Here is a 27,405-nt window from a genome sequence, read left to right as displayed (position 1 = left end):
TGACCCCCACAGGTGGAGCCAGTAGCACATGTAGCAAGTGTGGTGTTTTTGTTTCCTTTTCATTTCTTCCAGATTCACTTTGCAGTGTTCTATGGAATTTGTACCATTATTACAAGCAATTCTTTGACCGGGTCCAGGCCAAAATTGTGGAACTTCGTTCCCCCCTAGAAAAAGAACTTAAAGTAAGATGAACAGCTGTCATGATCACTCTTGGGAGAGTAAAATCAGCAAATTGTTTTTATTTAGTTCTGTTCTTTCATCTGTTTAACAATGAGGCAGGGGCTCTGGGGAATGGAGGAGAGCATTGCAACTGCCCAGTAGGATGGCAAGATTTACATTCTGTGGCATTGGCTCCATTGTGACCTGGCTCAGTTCGTGAGAGGCTAATGGAGTAGCCCGTCAAAGACTCCTCAAGAGAATTGCCGCAGGTGTCTGTTAGTGCTTGTTCCCCTGGTCTTACCAGGCTGATCTTCCAGCTCAGAGGAGCACTGTCCATGTGCCGTGAGGTGCCACGGGGTAACGAGGACCCTCTTTTTTTTTTTTTTTTTTTTTAAGTTTTTAGTTATTTTAGAGGGGAAGGGATAGATAGAAACATCGGTGAGAGAGAAACATCAACATCGATCCCCTGCCTCCTGCATGCCCCCTGCTGGGGATTGAGCCCGCAAGCCAGGCATGTGCCCTTCTCGGAATCAAACCCCGTGACCTCTTGGTGTATGGGTCTATGCTCAACCACTGACCACACCGGCCAGGCATCAGGACACTCTCTTTTTGATACTTTCAGTGGTGGTGGAACCAACCCTGATATGAGCCAGAGTACATATCAGGTGACCTTTTGATTATAGCAGTAGTCCTTTTCATTCCTTTGAGACCAACACTGGTTCCTTTTTTAGACTTGTTTTGTTCACTGACACAGCCCTGTGTTTGGGATGGAGTGGGCTCTGGTCTTTGGCAAACAGATGATCTTAAAAGAAACAGAATGATACCAGGTTTATAAAGCCATCCTTTGAGCTTCATTTATTTTACAGGAATTTGTTAAAATATCCAAGTGGAATGATGTCAGCTTCTGGTCCATTAAACAATCTGTGGAAAAGACACACAGGTAATTCATCTTTTAAAACTGGGGGTGACTAAAGCTCAGAATTTGTGAATGGTAGGTAGCAAGATTACATTGTTATAATGGCCTGGCTTAGTGCTGCCTAACGTATTATAAAACACAAGATTGTTTTGGTGTGGCTTTCCAACACCATCCCCTACCACCCAAAGCCTGGTCTACCTGCAGGCTGGATTGGTGTGCCTTGAGGTGAAGCAGACTGTGTGCTGTGGAAAGGCTGAATCTTCTTCCACCCACCAGCTGTTTTACCTTGAGTAAAGTGATCCCACCATCTCTGGCTTTAGTTATTTTCTTCTAGAAAAGGGAGATGACAATACTTGTCATACTTATTCTTTTAAAATATGATTGTGAGTATCTAATGGAACTCATTGTATACAAAAGGTAAGTTACATGTGTACACAGTATGATGTTATTTTTACATTTCCTCACTTCCATCCATTTTTCCCTCCTCATCTCTGTTATTGTCTGGGGCCAGGACCCTCTTTAAATTCATGAAGAAATTTGAAGCTGTCCTCAGTGAACCCTGCCAGTCATCCCTGGTGGAGAGTGACAAGGAGGAACAGCCTGACTTTTTGCCGCAGCCAACAGAAGCAGCCACGAGTGAAGCATCACCCATTCAGAATCTGAACAAGGCTCTGAGGGAGACTCTGCTAGCCCGGCCAGCAGCTGCGCAGGTACTAGCTTGAGGAATAGTGTTTCTTATGCCTAGGCCAGTCAGATGGGATTTATGCTTTCTGTGTAAGGAATGTTCTTAGAACTACGTGAGGAAATACCTTTAAATTCTTGCTCTTTGTATGTATTTAGCATTTGTATGTCTGCCTGACCTCACTACAGAATAAGATAAAAAGCCAGGATCCTGGTGCTGAAAGTTTAATGCTAGCCTAAGAGAAATAAGTATGCTTATTTGTGAACATTTCATTTACTTGTGACAGAGATTTGAAGCATCAGTGTAGGAATATGCCATTGGAGCTGCCTTTGGGTGCTAACACTGAAGCTGCTGCACCGGGAGTGAATGTATCTAGTGATGTGCTAGTTTATAGTGGTTGCTGATGACCATGGTGTAAATACTCTCACCGTGGCCAATTTCAAGCACCAAGAGTTAAGTGGTGGCTTGCAAAATTCCTGAAAATGTAATAGTCATAGAGACTTTGAGTGAATAGGTCTATTACAGGATGGGTGTTCCTGCTTTCTATCCTTGGTTGTAGGGAGATCCAGGATTTGGGGAGGGGAGCATGACTCAAGAGAGTAATCACTTTTGCCTTCTTCCTGTACTTCCCACCCTGGATCCATAGAGGGAGCAATGGAGTTCTTCAATCTATTTTTAATATTTTAATAGTACAGAAAGCATAATAGAAATTGAGCATATAGCCATGATATGGCTCTACAGATAAGATGGTTGCCAGGTGTATTTTCTTTTAATTGTATTTGTCAGCTCACTGCTTCTGTCATGCTGATCTAAAACTTTGACATGCTATTTATGACAACACAGGGATTTCAGGGATTCTTAGGGGGGAAAATAATGAAAATATGCCCCTGTGGATGAAAGCTTTTCCCTTCATCTACTATCTGGGTTCTTGATATTTGAACTGGAAGTGGCGGGCGGGGAGAGATGGCAGTAGAAGAAGGATTTGGCAGATCAGTGTAGCCTTGCTGGGCAGCACAGCACTTCAAAGGCAGCTTGCATATTCATCCTGCTGCATCCAGAGATGAGAACCAGAGTCTCTTATAGCTGGCACTGTTGTTGCCAGAGGTGAGGTGGGGTCCTTTGCTGCTGTGATCTCATTTTCTAAATAGCCACGGTTCGTGCCTATTTTAATTTCAGTGATGTTACATGTATTCCTGTGAGACTTCAGAAGAGAGTTAATATTTGCTGAGCTAGGTGTGTGTGGAGGGTGAAGCATTTACAGTTAGTGCCTGAGCAGGTTAGTGCTATTCCTTGTGTTCTTGGCAGGAAGACCAAACCATGTTCTGTCTCGTAGGCCACAGTTCCAGAACAGTGTCTGGGTGCCCCTTTCCCCTCGGAGGGTGAGCTTCTCTATCGCTTGCCGAAGCTCACAAAACGAATGAGGAAGATGTGCCTGACGCTCATGAAGGAAAGCCGCCTCCCTCACCTAGTGGATGGCCTCGATCAGTTCACCGGTGGGTGCCTGCAGCCAGGGGCAAGGGTAGGGCTTGCTCTCTCGTGTTTTTCCCAGTGGCCCAGCAGGGCTGGGAATTTGTCACCTATGTCCTTTTTTGACATCTTGAATACTGTTGAGTAGTTAATTGAATAAACAAGTGGGCTAAAAACCAGCTGAGCCCAGATATAGGAGCCAGCTGAAATGACACAAACTTTCAATTTTCCTCTTGTTCTCGAATCTAAACTAGTGGTGTTATGCCATTTTATAGCAGCCTTGTCTATATCAGATCCTGTTGTTTGAGGCCATGAGTAGAGGGTCACGAAGATGGATTTCCCAGAGTTTGAAAGCTGTCTCTGCCGCTCAAAATGTTGTCTCTTAAGTTAAAGAAAAAGGAAGATTCACCCACAGCCCTCTTGCTTTCTTCACTTCAGAGCGGTGTAGCAGTTTCATCTCCCTGAGCACTTTTGCTCAGGGACTTGAGAACCAAGATTTGCTCAGTAGTATAACACTAGCAGCTAGGGAGAGGACTCCAGCATTCAGTAGGTGGTTGGGACTCTTGGCAGCCCTTTACCACTTCCCCCAGGGTGTACAGTCTCAGAGTGAGGCTGGTCCTTCTTTCTTTCTTTTTTTTTTTAAATATATTTTATTGATTTTAGAGAGGAAGGGAGAAGGAGAGATAGAAACATCAATGATGAGAGAGAATCTTTGATTGGCTGCCTCTTGCATGCCCCCCACTAGGGATCAAGCCCGCAACCCAGGTATGTGCCCTTGGCCGGAATCGAACCCGGGACCCTTCAGTCTGCAGACCGACGCTCTATCCATTGAGCCAGACCAGCTAGGGCATGGTTTTTCTTTCATTAGGTTATGTTTTGATCTCAGGGAGCTCCTTATTTTGAAAACTTCCTATATAATGAAGAGCTAATATGCAAATGGTCGTCATGCCCTTGCACCAGGGCTGGGGGACCTGAGGCCATGCCGCCTGCACCGGAGCCAGGGCACCTGAGGCCGGGCCCCTCACCCCAGCGCTGGGGCTGGGGGACCTGAGGCTGCGCCCCCTGCCCTGTGGGGCTTGGTAGGGGTGGGGCCAGCCGGGTCTGGGTCTTGCATGATTTCAAGGGGCACGCGGGTGGGCGGGGACCTGACACTGGGTCCCGCGGCATGTCCCAGACTCTGACAGGAGGGAGATTTTCATATACATTTTCTAATTTTATTTCATCTCTGACACTAAAGGGCAAATAGCAACATTAAAATATTTCCTCTAATTAATTCCCTTTTAATGTGCACGAATTTTGTGCACCGGGCCGCTAGTATTAGAATAATAGCCTATTATTATTGCTCAAGATGACCTTTCTGCCTGAGCCTCATGATAAGGGTCAATAGAATACAAGGTCCCATGTGCATGTTCTGGATAGGGCACCGCTCTGTGTGATGCAAAGCATTCTCCCCTCCACTTCCCACGCGGTGCCAAGGGATTGCATGTGGTGCACTTGCTCTCGCCTCGAAGTCCAGACTGCCTGTGTTAGTCTGCTAGGGTTGCGTTAACAAAGTGCTACCTATTGGGCGGCTTTAACAACAGGTTAATTTTCTCACAGTTCTGGAGGCTAAAATTCCAAGAAGTGTTTGGCTTCTTCTGAGTCCTCTCACCTTGGCTGTTTTCTCACTGTGTCTTCATCTGTCTTCCCCCTGTGTGTATCTCTGTTCCAGTCTCTTCTACTAGTAAGGACGCCACTTATACTAGATTAGGACCACCCATATGACTTTACTGTAATTACCTCTTTAGAGGCCCTTTCTCCAAAGACAGTCACATTCAGGTGTGCTATGGGGTTAGGACTTCAACATGCAGCTGGGGGGATACGTCAGCCCAAACATTGTTCTGTGTCAGGTACCTGTTACAGGCACCTCTGGGTATTCTGGAAGGCAGCATGGTGCTGGAGAAAGAACTTGGGCTTTCAAGTTGGTTAGGCCAGGGTTCAAGTCCTGTCGGCAAGTCCACTCTTCAGCTGAATGGCCTTTAGAAAGTGACAGACCTCTCTGAACAGCTACAAATAAGTGCTTCTGGAGTTGTGCAGGCGAAAAGGTTGTCTACCAAGGAGCAGGTACAGGGTAGGAGTTCTGTATGTATCATATTTACAGGAAATGCACCTCAGATGACTTAAATTCCTAGTATCAGTCACTGCACACAGTCGGTGCTCAGTAAGTGCTTTTTGCATGATTATAAAACCCTTAAAAAAAGAACTACTTTTGAATTGTTTGTTGTCAAAAGAAATGAAATCCCATGTGTTTTTATTTTCTGTTGTCATCCAGGATATAAAAATAAGTGACATCTGAGCCTCATCTCCCAAAATGTCCTTGGTCTTGGGTACTTTTAACACATTAATGAGCCTGGGGATTTCTATATTTCTGTTTCCCCCCAGGTGAAGTAATTTCCTCTGTGAGGGAGCTGCAGAGCTTACAGGTGGAGCCCTCTGCAGAGAAGGAGAAGCAGCGGTCAGAAGCCAAGCACATTCTCATGCAGAAGCAGCGAGCATTGGCAGACCTCTTTAAGCACCTTGCAAAAACCGGTAAGGTTCTCACTTGAAACCCAATGGAGTATAATCACCAGCTTTTAGGGGAGAAAAACAGCATGGATGATTTGAAGGAACTTTCTAGAAACAGTGGAGACAGTGGGAAATAGAAGGTGGCTGGCAAGGTTTTAAAATGCCATTCTAAGAGTTCCAGTCACACACATACAAAAATGGTGTGATGAACTGTCTGTGATTCCCAAATATTTTCAGTTTTGTAATGAGGTTTCTCAGAAATTATGTTTTTTATTTTCATCACCTTTTGTTGTACAGCACCCACCCTTCCAGCATCGCTTAGAGAGCAGTGCTTCTCAAACTTCAGTGCTTGTATGAGTCACTCGGGGAATCTTAAGGTGCACAAGTAGATCTGTTTCGGTGGGTGTGGCGCAAGGCCTGGGCATCGGCTTTCCAGTAGGCTGCTTGGTCAATGCTGTTCCGAGGACTTGACTTTGAGCAGCAATGGCATTGAGGGGCAGGGGCGGGGCAGGGCACATCCACTCTCTCCTCAGCATCTTTACTCAAACACATGCGACTTACTTCCTAGGTTTGTCGTATCGCAAAGGTCTTGCCTGGGCCCGTTCCAAAAACCCTCAAGAGATGCTTCATCTTCGCCCGTTGGATCTCCGGAGCGCATTGTCTATAGTCAGCAGCACACAGGAGGCAGATTCTAGGTTTGTTTGTTTAATTATAAATGGAGCCAGTCATGTAAGCCTCCATGTCCTCATTTGCCAAAGGGGATAACAATACCTCTCTTCTAGCATTGCTCTAAAGATAGCATTTAGACCAGTGCCTGGCTCAGGATCTGGCTCCTGGTGAGCATTCAGCAAGTGTTAATTTTCTCCCTTCTTTTTCCTTTCTCTTTTCTTGTATTTGCCTCTTCAATTATCTTTTGGTCCTTTGATTTTCCTGAGGTCTCTACTTCATTGGAATGTACAAGTGAACATCTGTGAGAGTATAGCCACAGTTTTGGCTCTTTCACAAATATAAACCTTTTATAAATTGTAATATATTCTTGAATTTGAGAGCCTAGAATCTTTGAGACAGAGCTGCCTCTGTTAACTATGGCGAGGTTGTTGTAAATGCTGATTTGCATGAACTGGGTATTGCATACATTTGTGTTTAGTTCGCTTAGTAGCCTTCTTGGTGCTTTAAATTGTAGTTCAACACAACATTGTAAACAGTACAGATTTTCCATAAACATTCTGGATTTTCAGTTTTTAAGAGAATTTGGCCAGGTGGGCTAGCTTTCCCATGTGGTCAGAAGTAGGCTCTCTCCCTTTGACAGAACACATGCTCTCCGTTCACAGTGCTCCCTAACAATCCCTGTTCTCCCACGTGGAGGTCAGCTGTCATTGCCATGTATCATTTTTGTGCTTGGCTCTCCTTAATCATGTGACATCTGCTTGGCCCTTGTAGGCATTGGGATTTATGACCTAGCCTCCACTGCCAAGATAATTACTAAGTTTCCATTAAGGAAATCATATGGTCATCATCATTTATCTCCCCACTATACTTTCAGTGCTAAGTACATGATACATCCTTTGCATAAAGGACTCATGAGTGCCTCATATAAATAAATCTATTCAGACTCAGCTTTTGGTTGTGGCTAAATATATCAATCTCTGAATCGTTAGGATTTGGGGTGGGATAAGTGATTTTAATTAAGTAAATCACATTTTAATTTTTTTTTTTCAGGCTGCTTACAGAAATCTCGTCTTCGTGGGATGGGTGCCAGAAGTATTTTTATCGCTCTCTCGCACGACACGCCAGACTTAGCGCAGCCCTAGCAGCTCCTGTCAAGGTTAGAGTGGTAGCCCCTCAGAATTGCCAGGGCCCAGGGAGCTCCAGCTCTGTCATCCCAGGGCAGAACATCATTAAACTTACAATACAAATCAGTGTAATTTTGTGCCTAATCAGAGAGCATCTTATAATAAATTTTGTTACATTTGCTAACAGGGCCAAATGCATAAGAAAAATTATTAAACATAAACTTCAAATTCAGAATACCACCTTCAGATCTTTTCCTTTATGAACTGAGAAAAGACCACTAATAACCCAATTTTGGTGTGAAACCTAGTTTCTGTTCGTGGAATGTCAATGATCTGTGGGAGCATAATTTGAGAAGCAGTGCTTAGAAAGATCAATGTGGCTCACGCCTCTAGAATGCAGCACACCCAAAGCTTATCGACTGCTCTTCCCCTGGGGTTGGCCAGCAGTACCCTCAGCGCCTTTCCTTCTCCCCTGCTAGGAAATGGGCGTGGGCAGCATTGAGCGGTGTAAGGGGTTCTCGGCACATTTGATGAAGATGCTTATCCGACAGCGGCGCTCCCTGACCACGCTGACTGAGCAGTGGATCCTCCTCAGGTAACAGCGGACTAGAGTTTGTGGCCTGAATTAGCAAGAATTCTGTGGGTCAGCTCAGGGTTGCTGCATGTGCTGCCCTCAGTTGTGAAATGAAATCTGAGGCCTGAAAAGACAGGTAGGGTTTCTCCTGGCTTCTGGTGATGTGCCTCTGCCCCCTGGTTCTGACAATATTCTCAGGAGAAGGGGGCCTGGGAGATGAGTTCAGAGCTGAGCCAGACAGTACATATGGCCATGGCTGAACTGCACTGGGTCTGGAAAGGGCATCAGTGGCTGACAGTCTGTGCCGGCTGAGAGACAGGGTTGTGTTTATGGATAGGACCTCCCAGTCTCAGCTCAAATCAGATCTGAGTCTGCTTCAGTTTGTTGGGCTTTTTGGATCACAGAGTTTCAATGTGCTCAGCCATACATGGGCGCTCCTCAATGGAAACAGATATTTAAAAGGTCAGGACAGTTGGGAAGTCTGTCATCATCTATTGAGTGTCGAGAGGGAGTATTTCCAGACTAATCACTTCAATTTTAGGTATTTGCTGCTCGCTCATAGGGTTTATTGAGCAAAGTGTATTACATTTACTAGATTTTTTTTAAAAAAGTGGTTGAAATCACTGCATTGGTGTGACTTGCATGTGAGAGGGCTGTAAGGGGTCAGGTGATAAGCAGTAAGTGTTGATGCTTGTGAAAGACTGAGGGATGTGTCTAGGTGCTTTGGAAGGCATTTGAATAGACTTCTTACCTATTGGAGGGATCCCCCACCCCCCCCTTTTTTAAATGTGAAAAAGCCCATACTTGCTTTAGAAAGAATGAGTTTACTGTTAAAAAACAACATGGTGACAGAGTTTAAGGTGCCTTGTGTTTTTCCCATGGCTTTCTCTGCACAGAAACCTCCTCAGCTGTGTGCAGGAGATTCAGGGCAGGCTGACAGGGCCACTGCTCTACCCCGTGGCCTTCCCGCCCCAGGATGGTGTGCAGCAGTGGACAGAAAGGCTGCAGCACTTGGCCATGCAGAGCCAGATCCTGCTTGAGCAGCTCTCCTGGCTCCTCCAATGCTGCCCCGACGCAGCGTCAGCTCCAAGCCAAGGTGATGCCCGGGCACAGGGTCAGTCTTCTACCCTCTGCCCGGAAGGACCAGAGCTCACCACGGGGCAGCTTTCCAGAGCAGTGCTGGACTTCAGCCCATCAGATCTGAGCTATCCATCCCCAGTACCTGGCAATCAGCTGCCCTCCGGTTGCCGGATGCGGAAACAGGACCAGCTTTGGCAACAGTCAACTTCAAGATTAACTGAGATGCTGAAGACCATCCAAACAGTGAAAGCTGACGTTGACAGAATTAGGCAGCAGTCTTGTGAGACTCTCTTTCATTCTTGGTGAGTGTGCTTATGCCTCTGCTCTTCCTCTGTGTGCTTGGGTACTTGCTCAGAGTTTAGTGATGGGTAAAATTATGCAAGGGCTTAAGTCCTCCGTTTTTCAGTGGATAGGCATAGTGCTTTGTGGCATATGTGTAGCAGTTTCACATACAGCGGGTTTTAGTTGTTGGAGGGAGGACTGTGTGTGTGTGTGGGCAGGGAGGCGCGGTGCATACCCCATTCCTTTCAACATTGTGGCATTTCTGTTGTTGCAGGAAAGATTTTGAAGTTTGCTCTTCTGGGCTGAGTTGCCTGTCCCAGGTGTCAGCTCATTTGCAAGGCCTAGAGTCCTTGTTCATTCTTCCAGGGATGGAGGTTGAGCAAACAGACCAACAAATAGCATTAGTTGAGAGCCTGGAATATGTCAGAGGAGAAATCGGTAAAGCCACAGATGACTTTACTACCTGGAAGACACATCTTCTCACGTCAGGCAGCCAAGGAGGTAAGGACTGTTATTCAGTAAGGGAGCAAAAGCCCAGCATAGGAATGATGTCTTATAGACAAAGTCTAGATTATACTAAAGACACATACTGTTTCATTCTAAACATATCTGTCCAGAGTTCTAAGGCAGACAGGTGTGGTTGGACCCACAGCTCTTATTTTCCTACATTTGTTCGTGTCCCTTGCCTTTGGATTGCCGTCATGTCACTCTCTTTGTAGCGCACGTGTATGGAGACACCATAGGCTCCCTCAGCTGTTACAGACAGTTCTCCCTTACACCAGAAAGCTGAGGGTGGCATTTGACTAAGTGTCTATACACACCATCTAAACTGTTATTTTCATATTTTTTACATTATTTTAGCAAAATTGTTTTAATATAAGACGATAACCTTGTAGCTTTATTTAGGTAGGGACTGTGTCTCATCTTTGTATCCAGCATAGCTTGGCACAGTGGCTGATCCATAGTAGTGCTTACAGGTGGTCATTTTTTAAAATAACAAGTGAACATTGCCAATGGTTTCCTGACACAAGTGATCGGGTTTTTTGTTTGTTTGTTTGTTTGTTTGTTTGTATCATTTACTTAATAGGAAACCAACTATTGGATGAAGGGTTTGTGGAAGATTTTGCAGAGAAAATGGAAACTGCCATCCGGTCCATCCTTTATGCCATCCAGAACTTAGCAGAAAGAAATAGTAAAAAGACAGATGAGAACACTGACCAGATAAGGCCACAGGAAGAGGATGGTATGTCTGAAATCAGGCAAACGTTAGTTTCATATTTGATTTAATTTTCCAATTTGATGATTTATCTTTGTGACTGAATATTTAAGGACAGATATTTGAAATAAATGACTGGATGAATGGGGATGAAAAGGGTTTATCTTCAGTTATTCATCATGTCATTCTTTTCAGCAGGCTTTGAGAGACTACAATCAGGACATCTAACAAAACTCTTAGAGGAAGACTTGTGGGCTGACGTGAGCACTTTGCATGTGCAGAAAATAATTTCTGCTATCTCTGAGCTGTTGGAGAGACTGAAATCATGTGGTGAGGACGGCACAGCAGCAAAGCATATGGTAATCAACTGTTCTTTATAAGCTTCTTGCTGTCGGGAGTTGGCTGAGCAAAGGCAGAGGGGGTTTCACCTCGCCATGTGGGTGGTCCTAAAGCAGGCCTCTGTGGCAAAATCACTAGGAATTTGCTTTCTTTATAGATGTACACACCATTGATAAACTTTGAAAAGCTTAGGGCTTGTTAGCTAAGAGTTACAGTTGTAAGATGCCCAGGTACAAAAATGCTGGCAATCCAGAATATCCATTATCTTGGTATTTTATATCCTAACCACATTCTCCTGAGTATTCGATGTTCAGTTTGCTGCCATTAACTAAAGTTTAGTGGCTACACTCTGCAAATACCATTCCTTTCCCAATAAGCCAGCAGAGGAAGCTGTCAAATCCATTAAGTCCTGAGAGGCAACTTACTTTGTAGGACACTGTATGTCATTCTGTATTATTGCCTCCAGTGCCAACTCTGATTCCCAATGGAATTTGTTTATAAACATTTCATTTACAAAAACAAACAACTTTGTTAACTAAATGAGATTTAAGTGACTGAGAATTTAAAGTGTACGTTGTGTGAACAAGGAAGAAATCCCAGTGAGCAGGCGTTTGTGCATGTTAAAAATACATAACCCCTACCACTAGTGACATTTAGTACCTTAAATTCACAGTGTTGTTACAACCTATGTTATTGTATAGTTCCAGAACATTTTCATTACCATTTTGATCACCCCAAGGGAAACCCAGTACCCCTTTAGCAGTGTGACCAGGCCTTCTGATCTGCTTTGCCCCCAGTTCTTCAGCCAGTCCTGCTGCTGGTTGGTGCGCCTGCTGCCCATGCTCTCCAAGTACTCAGACCTCGTCCTCTTCTTCCTGACCATGTCTTTGGCAACTCATCGTAGCACTGCAAAGCTGCTCTCTGTGCTTACCCAGGTCTTTACGGAGCTTGCTCAGAAGGTAAGGACTACTCATGTGGAGCACAGTGGGCAGCTGGAACATTCTGTACCATTAGTGTTTGGTTTAATGGGCTTTTATTTTGGGCCTTCACACATTTGCTCTCCCTGTGGATTATTTATGCAAGGCTTTGTCTGGCCCCCTTTTAGTAAGCCTATTTCAGCTGTAGTCTTGGAACCTACAGACACCTCACTGATGAGCTCACTCGACTCCAGAGGCTGTCTGATGGCTGCAGCTTTTCACAGCCTTCTCTCATGTTTGAAGTCGTCTTCAATTAACTCCCAGCTAGATTTCTAGGATAGATGAATCTGTAAGGCTAAGTTTTCTTTAAATCATTTCTATGTAATTATGATGAAATGGTAATGGGGCTTTTAACGTTAGGTGGAGCATTTTTCTTTAATTGGGAAATCACTCATTCATGCATTCATTCATTCGGCCCCTGCACCCAGCAGGAGACAGCCAAATCTAACAGACTCAGCATGGTGTGGTAATCGGATCATGAGGTATCCATTTCTCAAGTTACTCATGTGACCTCTCTGAACCTCACTTTCCTCATTTGTAAAATGAGATCTGCCTATACTCTTTAGCATTTTTGTGATAATTTCAATTGAATGTGTACATTTTTGTTTTGTTTTTATTTCTTTAGTATTTTAAGATTTTCTCCAAATCTAAGTACAGTACAGATGAGATTCATTTGAGGGAGATAGGAATTTACAAACTGAAGGTAGGGTCTAGGTTTCTTATAAACAGTTGAGAGTTCCTAGTTCTGAGTATCTGGAGTACTGGAAAGGGTCCAAGAATGGAAGGCAAGCCCATGCCTTGTTTCTAGAGGATAAATATGTGTATTTGTTGAGTAATAAATAAATGAATGCGTCTCCGATTTGCCCCCTCTATCTGATGAGCACTGAGCCAGTCTTACACATCCCATCATTTCTTGGTGGTGACTCTGCATGCAAACGACGGTAGCAGAACAATGTGTGGTGAGGGTGCCCTGAGATTTGGGTTAGCTGTGTTTTGTCTACTTGCACATTGTACTGGTCTGATAGGTTCTAGAACGATTTTGGCCTTGTGACTTGTGTGTGTGTTGGGGTGTGTTGTGGAGGAGGAAGTGGTTCTGATATAAGCAAGGTGTTGGGAGCCCAGCGGCTGTCCCAGCTGCAGCGACTGTAGTGGTGTGCCCTGCAGGATATCTGAATGTTTCCTGTGTGGTCTTATTCTGCCTGTATCTGAATATCATTTGTTTTTTTTAAATAATGTAGCTCAATGGGAAAGTTAGGTAAGTTAACAAAGATGTGTTTTCAGTGACTTTCCTGAAAGTGAGTTTGCCTTTCCTTTTTTTTTTATGTCCATATTGTATTTATTCGTATCCTTTCTGAGTAGTGCTGAGGGAACTTGAAGTAGATTGGACCAAAGACCTTGTATGCATATATGCATAACCCATGGACACAGATAATAGGGTGCTGAAGGCCTGGGGTATGGGTGGGCGATTAGACGGGGCTAAAGGGGGAAAAAGGGGACATATGTAATACTTTCAACAATAAAGAATTATTTAAAAAAAATTTTTTTAAAGAAAATAGGTTGGACATGGCACTAAAATAATCTAGATTGTAATTACAGCACTTAATCCACAAAAAAGCTGTTTCTTTGTAACTAAGTCATAATCACTGGTCTTGGATCTTCCTTATTAGTTGGCAACTTATTTTTAACTTATTTTTAGTACATTTTCATCCTCAGAATGACAAATATCTTGATAGCTTGTATTTTCTAAACTTAAGTTTCTCATTCAGAGCCACGATTCAATTTTATCTATTCAATTTTGTCCCACACACTAAAGTAGTTGAATTTGCTTGTCAGTTCTTTTCCAACATTAAACACAGTGTTGTTAACACTTCCCGAACTTTACTGTGTCTGGCCTTGTTCTTCACTCTAGACCCCATACTGTTCCAGGTGCCAGGTGGCAGCCAGATGTGGCATGTTTCCCAAGAGGGACAGGTTTGATTTAAGAGCTGGGGGAAGGCATATTTTTTAACATATTAAAATTTTATTTAAGGAGCATTGCACAAAATTTCCTTTTTTTTTTTTTAATCTTCACCTGAGGATATTTATCCATTGATTTTTAGAGACAGTGGAAGAGAGAGGGAAAGACAGAGAGAAATATTGATGTGAGAGAAACACATCTATTGGTTGCTTCCTGCACGAGCCCTGACCAGGGCCCGGGCCAGGGAGGAGCCTGCAACTGAGGTACGTGCCCTTGGCTAGAATCGAACCTGGGACCCTTCGGTTCACAGGCCAATGTTCTATCCACTGAATCACACCAGCTAGCGAAAAATTTCTATTTTTCAAGTAAAGATGAAACCTCCCTCTTGTAGCATCTGCTTCAAGTTGCTGTACCTCCAGGGTTACATATCTTCTCCCTCTCTTCTTGGGCTTACTAATTTCAGAAGAAAATAAGAAGAAAAACAAAACCCCTTTGGGATTTAGACACTGAGAGGTCTACTCTCTGACTTGCTCCTAAATACTTTCCCTAGTATACGTCATTCAAATTTCTGTCTTGGCAAAATGACAAATTAACCATACACTAGAGGCCTCTTCAAAGTCAGAACCTCATATATTAAATCTGATGTCAAGCTTTGAAACTGCATAGTAACTGTTATCACCAAGGAAGAAAAGTTCAGAGGCCTACTATACTTCCATCAGATTTAAAATACTGATCTAGGAAAAGAATTAAGCATTTGTTAAAATTTTTTTGTGTGTGGTAGGACTGAAAATCTCCCTTTCTTTATTGCCTAACTGTTCACTCTTTCATGTTCAAGGGATTTTGCCTACCCAAAGAATTTATGGAAGATTCAGCAGGCGAGGGAGCAACTGAGTTTCATGACTATGAGGGAGGTGGAATTGGAGAAGGTGAAGGCATGAAGGATGTGAGTGACAAGATAGAAAATGAAGAACAGGTACGTTTCACATGCCTGAAACATGTACAGAGTTTACAGAAGACCGCTCCCCTTCCCCTTGCTTTTCAATAGTTAAATTACTGACATAAATGTCAGTGGTTTTCAAACTGAGATCTGTGGACCTCTAAGAATACTCGGGTATGGTGAGTGGGTGTAAATAAAAAGCATAAAGATCACAGAAAGGAACTTTGCAACTCAGTCACTGCTTATGGCTATAATTTGAGAGAGAGGTGATTTAAAAATGTTAAACGGGGAGATCGTTGCTGTTGAATTTCTAAAGTATTTTTGGTAGTAGTCCATTCGAGAATAAACAGGTTGGCTTTTGGCTTTTCTTTATTTCTCAAATTTAACTTAACATATAGTATTTCCTAATAGGAAAAATTTAGAGTAAAAAGAGTAAGCCTAATAGGAAAAGTACAACCCAATGCAAAAAAAAAAAAAAAAAAAACCATGAAGAGGGGGGAAAAAAACACCCAGAACAATTTGGCGGTATATAATAAATTTTAAATTGTGTTATCTTCTTTGACTTAGGAATTCCACTTTTTATAGAAATGCTAATAAGGATCAAAGATAATATACAGAGCAATTCTGTAAATCATTAAACAGAATGAGCTAGATTTATACACATTAACATGGAAATATATCTAAAAGACATTTTTTTTTAAGTTAAAAAAAAGCATATCTCCAGTTTGTAAAGTATGATTCCCTTTTTATTTAAAAAGATGTCAGGAGGCAGGTATTAATACATAACACTTATATTAATATTTATGATGTATTCATGAACAAAAAGATGCACCAGAATGTTATTGATGGTAATTTCTTTGGAAGTTTTGGAAGATGGTGGTCCCATGGGAAACTTAACTCTTTCCATTGTGCTTAGAATTCTTTTAATAAGGTTTTATTACTTTTGTATTTTAAAACGGGACTTTAAAAATTCATTCATAATGGAAGAGATAACAATCATGAATCTTTCACCCCAAATACCACATAGAGTATATAGGAATATATAGTTTAAGGAGAAGTGAACAAAGTTGCATTCACAGTGTGTTACTGTCTGTGAGAGATAAAAGTGACACAATATTAAAGACTAGAGGCCCAGTGCATGAAATTCGTGCACAGGTAGGGTCCCTAGGCCTGACTGCTGATCAGGGCTGATCAGGGCCTTCTGGCTGCTGGCCAGGGCCTTCCTTCCTGAGCTGCCGGATACCGGCCAGGGCCTCCCTTCGTTCCACGCTGCCCCCTGGTGGTCAGTGCATGTCATAGTGAGTGATAGAACTCCCAGTCTCCTGGTCGAACTCCTGTGGGGACACTTTGCATATTAGCCTTTTATGTATATAGATATGGGCAATAAGATTGATGAATTTTTTAATCCTACAGAGAATACATATTCTTTTAAAATATGTCTGGATTCTTTTAAAAAAAACACAATTCACTTAAAACCACAACAAAATTTATTCTGTAATCACAAATGCAGTAAAACTGGAAATTAACTATAGAAATGTTACAGCAAATGAGAAATTATTGTGTGGTTATCTGTGTTCTTTTTCTCTTCCCAGAGATAACTTTATGCCATTAACCTTAGCATTTAACCTTAGCATTTATATACATATTTATATTCTATTTAGAACTGAATAAACATTAGTTAAGTTATATTTGTTTGTGTTTTCTTTATGCTTTTTGATACAGGCAGAAGATACATTTCAGAAGGGTCAAGAAAAGGATAAAGAGGATCATGACTCAAAGTCAGACATTAAGGGCGAGGATAATGCCATTGAGATGTCAGAAGACTTTGATGGGAAGATGCATGATGGGGAGCTTGAAGAACAAGGTTTGAGACTATCTGTCACTGCATTCTTGCTTTTGAAAAATAATTATTTTAATCAGAAAGTTATGTGTTTCCAATAAGGAGCCTGTTGTCCTATTAGAATCTTTTGGGCCAAGTTGGTTATTCTGCATAACTGCAAATGAGGACATTAGCACTTAGCATATGCCATCACCATCTCCACCCAGGTGGAGGTCCATAGTCAGTCTTGGAGATTCTTCTCTGAGGAACCTGAGGCATTGGCTGATGCTCCTGCTGCCTCATTGCTAAATGCAGTGAGTGGGTACTGCCCTTCAGGGAAGTCCAAAAGAGGAAGGAGGCAATCTTAGTGGGGCTCTTAGCTCAAAAGTAAATTGTTCAGGTAGTTTTTAAAACTAACTTTTTCCACCATAAATACAAAAATAGTAGATATTTCTTGTAGACAATTTGGAATAAAAATGCAGGAATGAAATAGATACATACCCCTTAGGCTGACCACCCAAACCACTTAATAAATTTTGGTTTATTTATTTCCATTTATTATATACACACACATGCACTAGTGACTCAGTGCACAGGTTCATGCACATTGAAAGGAAATTAATTAGAAGGTGGCTGACGGGGCAGGACTGGGCGAGACAGGCCTGACATGCCCTGGAGCCAACCTCCCTCGGTCCCTCCCCAGCGTCTGCGGAGTAAGCGGGGTCCCTTTGGCAGGTGGGGGTCCCTTGGCCTGGCCTGCAGGGATCGGGCCTAAACTGGGTCTCCAACATCCCCCAAGGGGTCCTGGAGTGCGAGAGGACACTCTGCTAAGTTGCTGTCATACAGGGTGTGGAACGCAAACGCAAGTGTGCAGTAAACCAGATTCGAAGCCGACAGTGCCCCAGAAACAACATAACCCAGGGCTGAAGGCCCCACTAGAAATCGGGCTCCCTCCTCTCTGGTTTCGTTGTGCGTCACCCAAGAACTGCTGCCAAGTCACTGCAGCTCGGCAGCTCCTGCATTGAGCGTCTGACCCCTGGTAGTCAGTGTGCGGCATACCCACCAGTTGAGGGGCAGAGGGACACTTAGCGCATTAGCCGCGTGTGTGTGTGTGTGTGTGTGTGTGTATTCACAGGACATAAACAGTTTAACATATTATGAACATTCCCCTTGTCATTAAAAATTACTTGAGAATATAATTTGTTATAGCACATCGTCATCTGTTATATGTTTGTTCCATAGTTCAACTATTGCCCTAAGTTTCTGTCCAAAGCTTAATTTGAGATATAGTGTCTTTTTCTAAGCAAAGATCTTGCAGAAATGCAAGGTGATCTCAGAGTAGAAGTGTGTACACTGTCTAAGCAGCATCTATATATATATAAAAGCCTAAGTGACCGAATGACTGGTTGCTGTGACACGCACTTACCACCAGGGGCAAGACGCTCAATGCAGGAGCTGCCCCCTGGTGGTCAGTGCGTTCCACAGCGGGAGCACCGCTCAGCTGACCAATGGGTGCCAGACACAGGGCTCACGACTGCCTGGCGAGCGCAGCCACAGCAAGCCTCTCCCGATTGGGACTGACTGGGCGTGAGCCCGCAGCAGGTGCAGCAGGGCTGGGATGGGCAGGAGCGGCAGGCGGCTTTGGACTGCCAGTTTTGGCCCAGTCCCCACAGGCAACACTGAAGGACCCCACCGGTGCATGAGTCTGTGCACAGGCTCTAGTAAGGTTATAACTTTGACACAGTGGACCTTAAGCAATGATAGTGGCAAGAAAATTCTGATTATGCACATGATTTTAGGTGTTGGATAAAATCATAGATGTATAGTATATTGGGGATAGGGAAGGAACTTTGGAAATCTTATAGAGCAACTCTGTCATTTTGCAGATAAGAAATAAAAATAGTGTGGTTTCTGAGTCCCCTAATGAATTCCCCCAGCACCAGAACTAAACATTCTGACAGCTGTTCTACCATCCTTCTAATGGTCTGTTAACATGACACACTCAGACTTCCTTGTTTCTTCAAACAGTTCCTGAAACACAGTAGGACTACTGCAGCAGATCTAAAGGCTTCTGCCAGTAGAGTGCTCTGTAGAAGCAGGGAGTAAGTCCCAGGCTGGGCTCTTGCCAGGTAGTAGGTTCATGCCTCCCCTACACACACAGGACCAGGTCTGCCTCACTAAGCTCAGTGCCTTCCCTTTCAGAAGAGGAGGATGAGAAATCAGATAGTGAGGGCGGAGACCTGGATAAACAGATGGGCGATCTGAATGGTGAAGAAGCTGACAAACTAGATGAGAGACTTTGGGGTGATGACGAGGAGGAGGAAGATGAGGAAGAAGAAGACAGCAAAACTGAAGAAACAGGACCAGGAATGGATGAGGTAATTCAAAAATTCCCCCATCCCATAGCCCCCAGGTTGAAGGGAGATAGTTTTCCCAGCCACCACTCCCTGTCATTTACTGCTTTTCCTTTCCTTTGTTTTGCTGCTTCTCTCTCATCTTTTCTTTTATCTCTCCTATATATCTTACTTTTTGATTCAGAGCCAAAAGAGTAGTTTGACCTGAGCTGTCCCATTGGTTATGAAGGAGGGAAGTTAAGGAAACTCAGTGTATATGCTCTTATTCTGCTATTGGCCACGGAACTTCTCCAGCTCCCTGCTTAGAACTCCCACGTTTGTCCTGGCCAGTGTGGATTAGTGGTTAGAGGGTCGGTCCACACACCAAAGGATCTCCAGTTTGATTTCTGGTCAAGGTCATGTACCTGGGTTGCAGGTTTGATCCCTACCCAGGTTGGGGCACATTCAGGAGGCAACCAGTTGATGTGTTTCTCTCACATCGATGTTTCTCTCTCCCCACACTCCTCTCTCTACCCCCTCTGTATCTCCCCCTCTTCCCCCCCCTCCCACACATACACACTCCCTCTCTCCCTTCCACTCTCTAAAAAACCAATAGAAAAGATATCCTTGGGTGGGAATTAACAAACAACAAAAAAACTCCCAGGCTGGATGTGACACTGCAGCAGCTCAGCCCGGCCCAGCCTGCTGTTCACACACCTGCTATTATTGCTGTCGGGCAGACCCAGACTGTTCTCCCCAGGTCATGGATGATGCCCTGTCATCTGGATACTCAGAGGACAGGCCCAGCAAGCAGAAATTATACATGCTTAAGAGATACATTAGGTAGAGCCAGCCTGTGTGTCAGCAGTTTCTTAGATCAAGAGTGATGACTCTTTGTGTTTTCTGCCTGTGACATTTAGGAAGATTGTGGACTTGTTGCTAAAGATGACAACTTGGATTCTGGGAAGTCAAACAGAGATAAAAACCAGCATGATAAGAAGGAAGAAGCAGAAGCTGATGATGATGGACAAGGCCAAGACAAAATTAATGAACAAATAGATGAGGTAATGAGGATTCAAAACAGATCCGCTCACCTGACTAGGCCAGGGCCACTGCACCACACACACATGCGTCTCAAGGCCTTTTTCTCTATTCATCCACTGTTTTCTTACTGTTTCATAAAAGAATGTATAACAGAGCCTCTTAACAAGACATAAAATATCTAACTATTGGTTATCAATTAGGTGGATTTCATACTTTTTGGGCTTATGCTGTAGTTTGGGAGCTAAAACCTACGATCCTTTATTCTCATAAACTTCAGTTTCTTCTTTGAGAGCAAGTAACACAGTACTTCTTACCTCTTATCAGTGGAGAAGCTGCACAGAAAGTGAAGTTTGACTTATATGCATATATGCATAAACGATGGACACAGATAATAGTGTGTTGAAGGCCTGGAGTGGGGAGTGGGTATGGGCTAGAAGGGATCAATGGGGAAAGGGGAACATCTGTAATACTTTCAACAATAAAGATTTTTAAAAAGAGAGAAAGTGAAGTTTGAAATTCCAAATGAAAATTCTAAAAATGTCAGAAAAATTGTAATGTGTGCTGGTAATGTTAGGGCAAAGACATTGTATTCTCTCAGCATAAGTACTTAGAGCAGCAGTTTTCAACCTGTGGGTCGTGACCCCTTTGGGGGTCGAACGACCCTTTCACAGGGGTTGCCTAAGACCATCGGAAAACACATATATAATTACATATTGTTTTTGTGATTAATCACTATGCTTTAATTATGTTCAATTTGTAACAATGAAATTGGGGGTCACCACAACATGAGGAACTGTATTAAAGGGTCGCAGCATTAGGAAGGTTGAGAACCACTGACTTAGAGCTAATTATGTGTGAATACTACTTCATAAAAAAACAAAAGCAGTTTTAAGTTATTATCATTTTGTCTGTTCTCTCCACTGTCCAAAGAGGGAATATGATGAGAGTGAGGTGGACCCTTACCATGGCAACCAGGAGACACTGCCAGAGCCTGAGGCCTTGGACCTTCCAGAGGATTTGAATCTAGATAGTGAAGACAAGAACAGTGGTGAGGACACGGACCAGGAAGAAGGAGAAGGTGTGTCTTTAAAACCTAAAGTGACCAATGGGAACTCACTGAAAATGAGCAGTAACTGATTTCTCTTCAGGTCAATGTCATGGCCAAGTCATAAATCATGTTTGGTCAGCTCAATTCCATCTTGCAAAAATTGTTTGTTCTTTATAGTGTTTCTTATCTGAGTGGACCTGAAGCTTATAAACCAGCAGTTCTCTCTCTCTCCTGTCATTTCCATCCTGTATTTTTATTTTTTTAAATATATTTTTATTGATTTCAGAGAGGAAGGGAGAGGGAGAGAGAGAAACAAACATCAGTGATAAGAGAGAATCCTCAATCGGCTGCCTCCTGCACACCCCCTACTGGGAATCAAGGCTGCAACCCCAGCATGTGCCCTGACCAGGAATCGAACCGTGACCTCTTGGTTCATAGGTCGACACTCAACCACTGAGCTACACGGCCAGACTACATCCTATTGTGTGTGAGCGGTGTTCCTTCTCCCCACAGCCATCACTGTGTGCCCATCTCATGGATTGAAGGAAACACTGTAATTTGGGTACATCCAGGCTTTTCGTGGAGCCCAGGGTCAGCTTTTTAAGGAAATGATTGTTTCAGTTATTGATTGCTGTGCTTATGTTGTGTGTTAAGCCTGAAATATGAAGTCATTATAATGGGGAATGAAATTGAATAACCCAAGGGAAATCGGTTACACAGCAGGCATATGACCGTAATCTTGTGCCCTTGTCATTGTTCAACCTGGGTGACTCCCCTAGGGAGTGTTGTCCAGTATTAGTTGGGAGCACTTGGGAGAGGTGCTGCTGTGATAGTGGCCTCCATCCTGGTGGGGAACAGATAGAAAGATGTGAGCTAGCCTCACTCTGCTTCCTGATGAATCAGTTAAAAAGTTATTAAATTTAAAACAATACTACCATATTGGGACAGAAATAGAAAGTTACAAAAGGATAAGGTACCATTTACCTAAAAATTTAATTCAAGAAACAGTTTCATATATGATTTAGGGATACATCAAATGTACAAAAACATGGACAGAAATAATACACAACAGCTTCAGGTTATGACATCCAAGGAAGGAGGAAGGGCCAAGGCCTCCAGAATCCAGATAGTTGTATCCAGAACCATTTATTTCTTAAAAAGAAGTGACAGAAGGTTGACACAAATATGGTAATGTGTTAATATCTGTTAAATCTAGGTGGTGAATATATGCTTCTCATAAATGTAAAATGCATTCTCCATGTTTAAAGTATTTGAGAATTAAAAATAAAGTTGTGAACTTGCAACTTTAACTAGAACCACTTGATTAAGGAATTGATACAGACTTTCCTCATGCTCAAAACATTCTTTATGAATCTCTAGTTTTTAAACATAGTATATAAATTATTGCTTCTGAGGGCATTTCATTAATTCAGAATTTTGAAATCTGACTTCAACTTTAAATTCAACAATCAAACAAGCATAAAACTAAGAAAGTTAAAATCCACTAAGAGTGTAATAAGGCATTTTACCTAGAAAGACACCCAGGCTCATTTTAAGCTACTGCATATATACACTAGGAGTAGTTATTTTAAAGAATTATTTGCTTACAAAGGAACTGATTTCTGAAGTGTCCATAGTATAGAATAGCTCTTTAAATAAAACTTTTTCAAATAAGATTGTTTCTATTTGAATATTGTATTTTCTGTGTATGACAAAAAATTATGTCCACAAATTATTTCCAATGATAATTGAAAAATAGATTCTCATTTCCTATCTGTGGTCTAAAATGTTCCTATTGTAGTGGCTTTTATGATTTCTTAGTGAATTACTTATTTAAAAAAACGCACCATTGGATCAATTGTATGTAATATATAAGTATGGTTTAGATTAGGGGTAGGCAACATTTTTCAGTGAACGGTCAGATAGTAAATAAATTAGATTTACAGGTCACAGATATTTGGTTCTGCTATTGTAGTGAGAGAGCAGCCCTAAGCAATACAGAGTGGATGGGTAAACATATAAATGAATGGATGTGGCTGTGTCCCGGTAGAACTTGATTTACAGAAACATGTAGAGGGCCACAGTAGGCCCACAGGCCATCGTTTGCCAACTCCTGGTTCAAGTAACAAAACAAAACACTTAGGTAACCATCGTAACCATCCCATCTTAAAAAATGTTGTTACTGGTTTTTAAAAATTCTGTCTGTCTTTTTTGTTTTGTGTACCCAGAAGAGAATCCTTTGGAAATTAAAGAAAAAGCAATGGATACTGAAGAAGCAGGTCATGAAGCTGAGGAAATAAATGAAGAGACTGGGGCCAATCAGAATGAAGATCAGGGTCAGCAGGAGCCTGAGGAAGGCTCCAGTGAAGATGACAAGGGGGAGGGGGTGGAAGAGATGGACACAGGAGCTAGTGACCAAAACAAAGATATGGACCAGCCTTCTGAGGAAAGCTCAGAAGAGGAGGAGCTGTCTCCAGAGGACAAGGACAACAACGCTGAAGCCAGTGAGGACAGTGCAGAGAATGGCGTCTCTGTTGACCAAGGTCTCCAGCCTCAGGTATTAGGGTGGTCTGGTTTGCCTTGGATTAGAAATGAGAAGAAATTCTTACTCCCACTGGAACGTCCTTTAGGACAGCGGTCGCCAACCTTTCAGACCGCTGCTTTAGGATACTCCTCCATCACCAGGTGGTGCTGCTTTCATTTTCTGTTTAAGACCTTCCCTGGCTGATCCCCTCCCTGCAGACCCCTCAGTGAGGAGTGAGGTGTTTGCTTGCTGCAGGGGTTCCCCACCTCATGTCCCTTCCCCAGAGCACTTAATGCTGTGTTTGATTTCCCTGCAGGAGGAAAAAGAAGAAGGGGAGGACTCTGACACAGAGGAGCAGGTGCCAGAGGCTACGGAGAGGAAGGAGCACTCCTCCTGCGGGCAGACAGGGGTGGAGAACATGCAGAGCGAGCAGGCGGTGGAGCTGGCTGGGGCCGCGCCTGAGAAAGAGCTGGGGAAGGAGGTGAGGGGCCCGGCCAGCTGCCCAAGGAGAACCGCTTCTTCCTGACTGAAATCACAGTAGCTGGCTTACATGTGATGTTGTTTTAGTTAACATCTGAAAGGTCATTTTTCATTCTTGAGAAAATGATTGTAGACCTACTTTATATGCTTCCCTGAACTAACCCCAGAATATTTGCTACACGTTATATTTAACTGATAGGCTTAATGAGAAAGTAATAGTTCTCTGTGGGAGAATCAGGTTCATGTTATTTTTTTACTAGAAACTCGATGCACAAAATTTGTGCAAGAGTAGGCCTTCCTTCTCCTGGCTGCCGGCACTGGCTTCCTTCTGACTGCTGGCAGGTACCCGGGACCTGGGCTCCCCTTGCAGCCCTGGCTTTGTCAGGAAGGACGTCCAGTCTAATTAGCATATTATGCTTTCATTATTATAGACTAGAGGCCCGTGCATGAATTCGTGCACTAGTGGGGTCCCTCAGCCTGGCCCGCAGGATTGGGCTGAAACCGGCTCTCCGACATCCCCCGAAGGGTCCCGGATTGCAAGAGGGCACAGGCCAGGCCGAGGGACCCCACTGGTGCACGACTGGGGCCGGGGAGGGACATGGGTGGTTGGCCAGCCGGGAGGGACTGCGGGGGGGCTCCAGGGTGTGTCCGGCCCTTCTCGCTCAGTCCCGATAGGCCAGACCCCAGCAGCAAGCTAACCTACAGCTCGGAGCGTCTTCCCCCTGGTGGTCAGTGCACATCATAGCAACTGGTCGACCAGTCAACTGTCTGGCCCCTGGTGGTCAGTGCACATCATAGCGAGTGGTTGAGCCGCCTTAGCATATTATGCTTTGAACGGCTGACCAGACAACCGGACACTTCGAATATTAGGCTTTTATTATATAGGATTTTTTATTGATTGATTTTTAGAGAGGAAGGAAGAAACATTGATTTGTTGTCCACTCAATTTATGCATTCATTGGTTGATTCTTGATATGCCCTGACCTCCTAGTTCATAGGTCAACGCTCAACCATTAAGCCACACTCGCCAGGCAGCACTTTGTTTTGACCTGGGTGATGTGCTCTGTATGTGGCCACAGCTGGGGCCGCTGGCATGCTGTGCGAACCCTGGGTCAGAGGACCTACTGTTGTAGCATTGACTCTACCAACTCCTGTAGCCTCTCTCAGCCCATTTTCTCCCCAGTAATTACCACTGTTTATATACTTACACCTTTTCCACCCCATTTATTAAGCACCCATAAGGTGCTAAGCATTTCCATTACTTCAGCAAGTTTTTACAATAGCCCTCTAAGGTAGCTGATAGTGTTCTTATTTTCTCCATTTTACACTTGAGTTAAGTAGCCCTCGGGGAAGTTAAATGACAGTCTTGAGGTTATGCAGCTGGTTGCTGATAAAGCCTGGTTTCTAATCAGGTCTGTCCTGCCTTCAGAGTGAGCCACTATACTCCTGTAAACTAAGAACTGTCAGCCTAAAGTGAGGTCACCCGGAGTGTTGGTAACAGGTCCGGGTCTAGATGCTCCTGTTTCTACCCATGGGCCAGGCTGTAGTCATGGGTGAGCTCCAGAGCAGGCGGGCAGGTATGACAGTTTCACTGTGAGATGAGAATAATGGAGAAGTTGTGCACAATGCAGCACAGTAACCAGGTGCTTGGTAGCTTCCTCCATCCTCATTCTTTATGGCTTGGATTTCATAGGAACATGGGAGTGGAGCTGCGGATGCGAACCAGGCAGAAGGCCACGAATCCAATGTCATCGCCCGGTTGGCCTCCCAGAAACAGACCAGGAAAAACACACAGGTCTCTATCACTCTTCATCTAAACTAAAGGGAAGGCTGCATATAAAAAAGACCCTGTAAACATAGTGATTAAAAAAAAAGCCACATTCTTTATCTTTGATGTCCCTGTCCTACCAGACACGATGGCAGCCCTGGTGAGTAGGCCACGATTTTGGGGCTTTCCCAGTGGAACCTGTGCAGGGTCATGGACACATGCACACACACCACGACCCCATTCCTGTTATGGTGCCTAAGATCCCAGTGGTGCTGCCCAGCACCAACCAGTATTACTTTTTTCAATGTCCATAGTCTTTTGAGTTTAAAAAATGTTTTTTTAATGGGGTATAATTTATGCACATGATATAAAATTTTTATATAAAAACCAGTTCCCTAAAAAGCTTCCATCCTATCCCTGTTCTCAAGCCACCCGAGGAAGTGGGTTCTACCAGTTTTGTCTTTAGATCTTCTCTGCATATGTGACATATGTGGACATACATATGTGCGTGTGACTTTCTTTGCTTCCTTGTCTTAATTCAGATACAAAACTGTCAGAAATTACCCCATATGTGTATGTAAAGAACCACCCATTCTTTATACTAGTAACAGCTGTGTTGAATTCGTTTTGTATGGCTGTACCTAATTTACTTAACCAGTCCCCCAGGGACGGACACTGTGGGTTTTTTTAGTCTTTTACTATTAGACAAGGCTCTGATGAATTTCCTCCTATTTCCCAGAGTTTTAAGAGGAAACCTGGACAGGCCAACAATGAACGCTCCCTGGGTGATCACAATGAGCACGTGCACAAGAGGCTGAGGACTGTGGATATGGACAGCCACACGGAGCAGGAGCCCAGCCCAGCCCAGCCCCAGGCGGAGGACGCGGCTGCATTTGAGCACATTAAACAAGGGAGCGACCCTTACGATGCGCAGACCTATGGTAGGTGCAGGGAAGGCTTCTTTGCTCACTGAGTTCTCTGAGAACTTATGCTGTATGACTGTGTGCCACCAGCTGTTACTACAAATTCATCTTTAGGAGGGAGAGGAATAGCTTTTAAAAACTCTTTCCTAATAACTGTGCAGAAATACGAATTGTTTTTTTGTTTAAAGGTATCTGTAGCCAAAATGCTCAGTGTTTCTGGGTCTAGTGTAAGTTTTTAGAATACCCTGATAACTATTGGCTGCATCCAAACCCAGCACTGATCTTGGGCTTTCTGAGTCCTGGAGATTTCTTCATAATCACCTTGAGGTTGCTCCCTGCAATGGCAGAAGCCGTAAACTTGAGATATGTTTTTTTTTCTGTACATGAAAAGGGAGTAGTCATTTTTCAGTCTCTCAAGTTCTTGGTGACTTTTTACCGTTTTATTCCTAATGTGAAATACTATTGATATCTACCAATGAGGACAGTACAGAAGCAATTCCTCTGCAATAGATGACTTTTCTCCTCTTACTGTCCCTACTCCTT

General features: G+C 43.5%; 1 protein-coding gene across 1 annotated transcript in view; it reads left to right on the top strand.

The window, feature by feature from the left end:
• MDN1 (midasin AAA ATPase 1) overlaps positions 1-27,405 on the top strand; it is a 148,866-nt gene that overhangs the window by 110,327 nt on the left and 11,134 nt on the right. The window contains exons 71-92 of the mRNA XM_014544467.1: positions 73-182; positions 1,026-1,099; positions 1,587-1,785; positions 3,091-3,250; positions 5,646-5,792; positions 6,337-6,463; positions 7,488-7,593; positions 8,041-8,156; positions 9,032-9,517; positions 9,772-9,998; positions 10,585-10,740; positions 10,909-11,072; positions 11,850-12,011; positions 14,822-14,959; positions 16,646-16,787; positions 18,945-19,120; positions 19,996-20,139; positions 21,050-21,197; positions 23,396-23,724; positions 24,008-24,172; positions 25,865-25,966; positions 26,679-26,880. Coding sequence (XP_014399953.1) covers positions 73-182; positions 1,026-1,099; positions 1,587-1,785; positions 3,091-3,250; positions 5,646-5,792; positions 6,337-6,463; positions 7,488-7,593; positions 8,041-8,156; positions 9,032-9,517; positions 9,772-9,998; positions 10,585-10,740; positions 10,909-11,072; positions 11,850-12,011; positions 14,822-14,959; positions 16,646-16,787; positions 18,945-19,120; positions 19,996-20,139; positions 21,050-21,197; positions 23,396-23,724; positions 24,008-24,172; positions 25,865-25,966; positions 26,679-26,880 — 3,780 coding nt within the window. The remainder of the gene's footprint in view (positions 1-72; positions 183-1,025; positions 1,100-1,586; positions 1,786-3,090; positions 3,251-5,645; positions 5,793-6,336; positions 6,464-7,487; positions 7,594-8,040; positions 8,157-9,031; positions 9,518-9,771; positions 9,999-10,584; positions 10,741-10,908; positions 11,073-11,849; positions 12,012-14,821; positions 14,960-16,645; positions 16,788-18,944; positions 19,121-19,995; positions 20,140-21,049; positions 21,198-23,395; positions 23,725-24,007; positions 24,173-25,864; positions 25,967-26,678; positions 26,881-27,405) is intronic.

The sequence above is a fragment of the Myotis brandtii genome, unplaced genomic scaffold, assembly GCF_000412655.1.
Source record: "Myotis brandtii unplaced genomic scaffold, ASM41265v1 scaffold365, whole genome shotgun sequence".
Taxonomy (NCBI): domain Eukaryota; kingdom Metazoa; phylum Chordata; class Mammalia; order Chiroptera; family Vespertilionidae; genus Myotis; species Myotis brandtii.
The sequence above is the reverse complement of the archived record's forward strand: the minus strand, read 5'-3'. Positions and strand labels throughout refer to the sequence as shown.